At 49.1% G+C, this 7,835-nt stretch overlaps 1 protein-coding gene across 2 annotated transcripts in view; it reads right to left on the bottom strand.

Moving 5' to 3' along the window:
* LOC109322685 (putative IQ motif and ankyrin repeat domain-containing protein) overlaps positions 1 to 7,835 on the bottom strand; it is an 81,867-nt gene that overhangs the window by 50,026 nt on the left and 24,006 nt on the right. Inside the window, exon 4 of one of the 2 annotated variants that reach the window (XM_019553774.1) lies at positions 2,107 to 2,240. The exons of the other annotated variant lie outside the window; for it this stretch is intronic. Coding sequence (XP_019409319.1) covers positions 2,107 to 2,240 — 134 coding nt within the window. The remainder of the gene's footprint in view (positions 1 to 2,106; positions 2,241 to 7,835) is intronic. 2 annotated transcript variants of the gene reach the window in all.

Raw genomic sequence — 7,835 nt, 5'->3', positions numbered from 1 at the left:
TGTTCAAATTTGCTGATGACACTAAGATGTGGGGGGATGTGGGCACACTGGAAAGAAGCAACAGGCTACAGTCGGACCTAGACAGGTTACAAGGGTGGGCGGATGAGAATAGGATGGGATTCAACACTGACAAGTGCAAAGTGATGCACCTGGGGAGGAAAAACCGGCACCATACCTTCAGGTTGGGGAACTCCCCTCTTGTCAGCACAGAGGCGGAAAAGGATCTTGGAGTCATCATTGACTCCAAGATGAACGTGGGCTGGCAGTGTGGGGATGCAGTCGGGAAGGCTAACCGTACCTTGTCATGCATCCACAGATGCATCTTGAGCAGGTCCGGGGAGGTGATCCTCCCCCTCTATGCGGCACTGGTCAGACCGCAGTTCGAGTACTGCATCCAGTTCTGGGCGCTGCATTTCAAGAGGGATGTGGACAACATGGAGAGGGCCCAGAGGAGGGCCACTCGTTTGATCAGGGGACAGTAGGGCAGGCTCTATGAGGCGAAGCTACGGGACCTGAACCTGTTCAGCCTCCACAAGAGAAGGCTGAGGGGGGATTTAGTGGCCTGTTACAAACTAGTCAGGGGGGATCAGCAGGCATTGGGGGAGTCCCTGTTCCCCATAGCACTGCCAGGAGTGACCAGGAATAACGGTCATAGGCTGGCAGAGGGTAGATTTAGGCTAGATATCAGGAGGCGCTACTTCACGGTCAGGGCGGCTAGGATCGGGAACCAGCTTCCAAGAGAAGTGGTGCAGGCTCCTAGCCTGGGGGTTTTTAAGAGGAGGTTAGATGAACACCTTGCTGAGGTCGTTTGACCCCAGTACTCTTTCCTGCCATGGCAGGGGGTCGGACTAGATAACCTACTCAGGTCCCTTCCGACCCTAGAAACTATGAAACTATTAAAGTCTAGAAAGATTACATTCATGGGGTCAGCATCATCCAAGGATTTAGTTGCTTGGTTATAAAAGGCAATCAGGTTGGTCAGGCAGGACCTGCCTTTGATGAACCTGTGCTGATTGCCCCTGAGTATGATCTCCCCTGCTGGACCCCCACAGATGTGCTCCTTGATGATTCTCACCAAGATTTTCCCGAGCAATGAGGTGAGGCTTATGGGCTTATAGTTCCTTGGGTCCTCCTTCCTCCCTTTCTTAAAAATTGGGACCACATTAGCTAGTTTCCAATCCTTCGCCACAGAACCATCCTTTCACAGAACCGTTACAGAGGGAGGGAGACAGACAAGGGTATGGGGGAAAAAAACAAAGAAATATAATCAAGACAAAAGGAAGTGGTTCAAATCCTTCCTCTATTATTTTCGTTCCAGAAGTTTCTTCCCATGGTGGAAGATTATGAAGCAAAATTGTCCCAAAATTGTTATTAAAGTATTTTTTGACAATACAAATCAATGTGCAAGGTTAGCAGAAATGAATTGCTCAGGAGCATGAATTAGCCAGCTAACAGTGGTTGCAGGTGCTAGGCTCTGTGCTGTACAGCAGAGCTAAGGCCTGCATGTGCATATACCCACCCTATTGCTATACAGGCAGTCCTCAGACTTACGACACAATTAGTTCCTCAAAACCGCATCTTAAGTCGAAACGTTGCAACTCAGAACCATTTTCCCATAGGAAACAATGTTATAAATAGGGGACTGGATCCTGCACTAAGGCCCGATACCCTATTTTCACTAAATAATCCAGAATTTTGTACTCAATTAATTATAGATGAGTCACCTAGCTATGTTAATGTATTTATATTGTAAATAGCCATCGTACTGATTTGGAAGGACTACTTTGAGGTGACTTTGCTGGACTTTTTGAAGGGCTCTTGGCTGGAGTCTTCTCAGGAGTCTTGGCTGCTTTCTTAAAGAAAGTGTCCAAGGAAGTTTGGACAGATATTCTCCAGGGAGATGGGCAATGCAGTGAACTTGTTTACTGGCGAGGCACTGGATCAAGCGTCATAAAGTTGAAACAGGGTGTTAATTTATAAACACTATAAGTGCCATTCGTTGTAACTCGAAATGTTGTAAGTCAAGGACTGCCTCTACTGGCGCTGCTACCAGCCTCCTAAACCCTCTTTTCCTTTTTCCAAAGGAAAGCTTTCTCAGTTTCTTACCTCTCTCTGCAGACACTCCATTAACTCTTTATATTCCTTCTGTTCCTTCAGCCGCTTGTCTTTCTCTCTACGGGCCAGGACACAGCGGAAAGCACACTGCAAATTCAGAGCAGCCTTTTCTTTGTAGCTTAAGTCTGTATGATGCAAAGAGAATGAAATAACATGGACTACAACCCAGCACAGGTGCAAGATAGCATGGTAGCACACAGAGGTCATGGTAACCCCTGGTTGAAGGAACAGCTGCAGCTTACTGGTTTAAAGATAATTAATCCTTACAAACAGATCTAGATTCCAGGATTCATGGTGGCGCCTGCTGGTGGCTATCTAGTGCTTGCTGCCCTTGGGACTCATGGTCACTCCTCTATTTGCTCTCACCTGCCACCCCTTGCTGGTCCTATTTCACGGGGAACAGGAGGCTACCCAGTCTCCCAGATGGTCACTGTCTCACTGCCAATCAATGCACTGGCAACACAAGACCTTAGGGATCCGTCTCATGGCTCCAACCCTCCCCTCAAACTACATCCATGTTTCTCAGATGTTGCAGATTAATGTCCTGTGTGCCCTCATCCCACAGTCTCCCTCTCTATCTGTTAATCAGTCAGCTCATCTAGTGGACCCATGGTTCCAAGTCCTATACCCAGCCATTATCTGGATCCCATGCCTTTAAGAGCCCCTGGCCCCTGAATTCTCAGCCTGTCAAGGGGCTCCCATCTGCTTCAGCCTCCTGCAGCTCACCTGGCTGCTTGGGCTCAATTCAGAGAGTAGGCTTCTTCTGCTTTAATTTAGGCATGCTCCCCGTGGCTCTCCAATACCCCCGGCCCCTTAAGTACCCCAAATGGGGACCTCCTCCACCACTTAGACCTGATGCCCGGTCCTCCAGAATTAACTCCAATGAATGGCATATGTCCTGCAGCTACAACACAAACTCTCAGCCTATCAGCTGCCTGCCATGCCTCTCCTTGCCTGGAGTCCTATTTTCTGCTGGCAAGTCTTCAGCATCTCCCAGGCCTTCCAGCTTGCCCACAGCCAGGCTCCCCTTACCATTAGTTCCGTGGCAGTGCTCCTTCTGCTTCAGCCTCCTGGGCCAGACTGAGTGCTTGGCTCAGGCCCTGGTTTATATCTAATCCCAGCCCTGCCCCCTTCCTGTTGGCCACCCTGGCAATTTATACCTGTGACTGCACAAGACCCCATACTGTCCATAGGGTTGCCAACCTTCCAGGATTGCCCTGGAGTCTCCAGGAATTAAATATAAATTTCCAGGAGACTGCTGAAAGTCACCCAGGAGGTAAGTGATAGGGCATTCATTAAAATAAACATTAAATGTTGAATCTGATTTATGCCATAGTCCAGTGGGGGGGGGGGGTGTTTAAGTATAATAGCAATGTGCATTTGCCTTCCTAATGTAAAGTCATTTAGAGTTGACAGCCCTAATTGTCCATACCAGGGCTCAGCCCTATTGCTTTTCTGCAGAGTAAGTAGTTCTGCCCTAGGCCCTCCTAGCCAGGGCTTCCCTGTATTTACTTCCTACCTCAGTGTAACAAGGCAGTTCTGTCCATTACAATCACTCAGAAAAAAAAAAGACCAGGGAATCATGGATCGCTCTCTTCAACATATGTAGTGGTCAAAGTGTGGAACAGATCATTATTGTCATTGCTGCTATTCACGACACTGTTCTGGTGTTAAATGACAGAAAAGATCTTTTTTGGCTAGAACTTCTATCAAATTCCATCAGCCCAGAAGGAATCCTGTTTCATTTTACTTCCTTGTACTCCCTGGGATAAGCTACCTGTCATCCTGAGAAAGAGGAACTACAGTATCTAAGAAAGAACTGAGGCTGATGCTTTTTCTAAATTTAATAACAAGGGGAGAAAACAGTAGGCCCATTAGTTTGTATTCTTCATATTATATAATCATGGAGTCCCCTCTGGACTTCAAAATGATGAATCTATGGAAACTTGTGCAATCTAACCCAAGTTATTCCAGGTTTTACAGGACTGAAAATAATAGCATTTTTCTTATAAAGTTTCTGGGTTTCTTTCTGCTTCATGGTATTACAATCTACACCAGTAGCTCACACATGTTAAACTGTCCTATGATGACTAGATTTTAAGTTATTTAATACAGTGGACTATAAACTTGTTACAGCCCCTCAGACTAGCACAGTCAATGCAGTTTCTACAGACAGCAACATGCAAGAGAGTGAGGCTGTCAGCATAGCAACTGGCTGCTTTGGATTCCCTAGCCAGAATACCCAGGTGCCCATTTACAGCTGGGTTGACAGGACAGATTTTAACACAAGTCCAGAATAAGGTTCAGACTCGCACCTTGGGAGCATAGCAAGACAGCTGAACCACTCAGCCTTCCCCTCCCAGGGCTGGACCCAGAGAGGTGCTTTCAGACCCTGCAAGAATAATGTCTCCATCCCTCCCATACCATCCCCTTGCATCTATCCTGTTAACATGGAATTAGTTAAAAAAAATAAGAGACATGCAGGATGGAGGCAAGCGACCAAGCGTGCAAGTACAGCAAACAATGAAATGGGTGTGAACTAAAGTTGCTACTAAGCCTTGTGCTCTCTAGTAGTCTCTGTACTCCCAAGGCTCAGCAGGTCATGCTAAGCTAGGTAAGCAATCTAAATGGCCCCTGGCTGTCTCCCCCAGCCTGCCCCACCCATCCTGGGTATGAACCTCCTGAGTCTACTGCTCATGCCCTTCCTGTGTATCATCACTCCAAGCCTCTCCCAGCGTAACAGTGGATCTGAACTTTAACCTCTGAAGTCAAAACTCCTCCAGGGTGGGAATGCCCAAGCAGTGGGCTCCAACCACACAAGCCTGGTAGATATTCTCATGTCCCTGCAATGCTTGCTCTGTACAACAGCTGTCAGTGATGCAGCAATAGTGATTTTCACAGCCTCTGTTCCTGGGAATCTGTGCAAACCCAGCACAAATGTGTGGTCTGGCACAAGCTTGCATTCCTTCCTCACACAACCCTTTTGCAGCTCTCTCCATAGGCAGGCAGGGACAGGCAAACATGCCCCAGGCCATTTCCCAGACAAGAAATAGCATCTAGTGAAGTTAAACATTTTTATATCTATGACTTGCAGTTAAGATTTTTAGGAGCTCTTTAGTGTATGCTAAGGACCTGATGGCAGACTACCACACTCTGGGCGGCATGCTGAAAGAGATAGGTGCACAGGTGGTATTCTCTTCTGTTCTACCAGTGAGCGGACGTGGAAGACAGCATGAGACATGCATCGCAGAAACCAACTGGCAGCTTCAGAAATGGTGTCTTGAGGTGGGCTTTGGCTTCCTTGACAACGACCCACACATCCGATGAGATACATGCTGGGATGGGACGGGCTCCACCTTTCCCCTAAAGTTAAGTGTGTGTTCTCTTCTAGGTTGGCAGATCTCCTCCGGTGAGCTTTAAACTAGGTTGGTCGGGGGAAGGGGAAGACGAGGGAGGAGGAAGCCTTGGACCGCTAAACCAAGCAGCACTCACAAGTACAGCCCAGTCTAGACCGATGAGCGGAACATATGCACAGGTAAGCAACAGGGGCCAGGGCAATGCTGTGATTAGGGGCCAGTGCACACATCCACAGGAGGCCTCAAATGCCTCTACACAAATGCTCGTAGTATGGGAAACAAGCAGGAGGAACTTACCCTCCTGCTAGCTGACACCAACCCAGACATAGTGGGGCTCACTGAAACATGGTGGGACCCAACGCATGACTGGGTGGTGAATATCAAGGGCTATAGGCTGTACAGGAGGGACAGGACAGGGAGGAAAGGCAGGGGTGTGGCGCTCTACATTAAGGAGGAATACACATCCTTATCAAGTAGCACAGAGTCAAAGGAGGGGCACACAGAAGTGCTCTGGGTTAGAATACAAGGCAGTTGAGGGGAAAGAGATTTAACGGTGGGGGTCTAATACAGACCACCTAACCAAGGGGAAGAGCTAGACCAGGATTTCTTAAGTCAGTTCACAGAGGTAGTTAGATCAAAGCACGTGTTCATCATGGGTGACTTGAACTTTCCAGACGTCAGCTGGGAAGAAGAGTCAGCCAGGTCTGACCGCTCATGTAGGTTCCTAGCCCAAATGTAGGACCTCCATCTAACCCAGGAGGTACACAGCCCCACTGGGGAGACGCCTTGTTGGACCTGGTACTGGCCACAGATGACGACCTGGTGAGGGGGCTGCGGGTTCTCGACTACCTGGGCGACACCGATTATTGCCTGCTGGAATTCACCATCCAGCACAAGGTGGCAAAGGCCGGCAGCAAGGCAGCAGCCCTAGATTTCAGGAGGGCGGACTTCAATGAACTAAGGAGAATAGTCAGGGGAGCACTGAGGTCCCAGATGGGAGGGGAGCCAGGTGTCCAAGGAGAGTGGTTGCTCCTTAAGGAGATGATCCTCCAAGCCAAAAGGGAGATAATCCCAACACAGATCAAAGGGAGCAGGAGGGCACAAAAGCCCTCATGGCTCACCAAAAGCATCCAGGAATGTCTTCTAGCTAAAAGGGAGGCGTACATGCGATGGCAGGGAGGGGCCATCACCAGGGAGGATTATACTGTAGTTGCTTGGGGCTGCAGGGGGGCGGTCAGGAAGGCCAAGGTGGAGATGGAACTGGGACTAGATTCCCGGATCAAGGACAACAAGAAGTCCTTTTTTAAATACATAGGGGGCAAAAAGAAGGTACCGGGTAACGTGGGACCCCTGCAAGACACACTAGGAAATCTGGTCGTCACACCAGACAACAAAGCTAATCTATCTAATGACTTCTTTGCCTCCATCTTCCTGAGCAGGGCCCAGATCAGCCTCCGCACCGGGACCCCCTCAGGTCCCAGGGGAGATGCACCTAGGCCATGGGTCAGGGAAGATCTAGTCAGGGAACTTCTGGAGGGACTGGATGTATTTAAATCAGCTGGCCCGGATGATCTCCACCCCCAAGTGCTGACGCAATTAGCTGAGGTCATTGCGGGACCCCTGGCACGGCTGTATGAGCACTCGTGGTGCTCTGGTGTGGTGCCAGAGGACTGGAAGAAGGCCAATGTGGCTCCCATCTTCAAAAAAGGGAGGAAGGAGGATCCGGAAAACTATAGGCCAGTTAGTCTTACCTCAATCCTGGGTAAGCTTTTTGAGAAAATTATTCTGGCACATATCCATGAGGGGCCAGCAGGGGAGATTATGCTTAAGGGCAACCAACATGGGTTCACTAGTGGCAGGTCCTGTCAGACCAACCTGGTGGCCTTCTACAACCAGGTCACCAAATCCTTAGATGCAGGGGTAGCAGCGGACTTTCAGAAGGCCTTTGACACTGTCTCTCACCCCGTTCTCATTAAAAAACTGGGGGACTGTGGTGTCAACACCTACACAGTCAAAGGGGTCGCTAACTGGCTGGAGGGCCACACCCAGAGAGCGGTGGTAGACGGGTTATTTTCAACCTGGAGGGATGTGGGCAGTAGGGTCTCCCAGGCCTCGGTCCTCGGGCCCACACTGTTCAACATCTTCATCAGTGACTTGAATGAGAGGGTAAAAAGCACCCTGTTCAAATTTGCTGATGACACTAAGGTGTGGGGGATGCGGGCATGTAAGAAGGAAGGAATAGGCTACAATTGGACCTAGATAGGTTACAGGGGTGGGCAAATGAGAATAGGATGGAATTCAACAGTGACAAGTGCAAAGTGATACACCTGGGGAGGAACAACCAGCACCATACCTACAGGCTGG

Source organism: Crocodylus porosus, unplaced genomic scaffold (assembly GCF_001723895.1).
Source record: "Crocodylus porosus isolate Cpor-Errol unplaced genomic scaffold, CroPor_comp1, whole genome shotgun sequence".
NCBI classification, from domain to species: domain Eukaryota; kingdom Metazoa; phylum Chordata; order Crocodylia; family Crocodylidae; genus Crocodylus; species Crocodylus porosus.
Note: the sequence above shows the minus strand (reverse complement) of the source record. Positions and strands in the feature narration are given on the sequence as shown.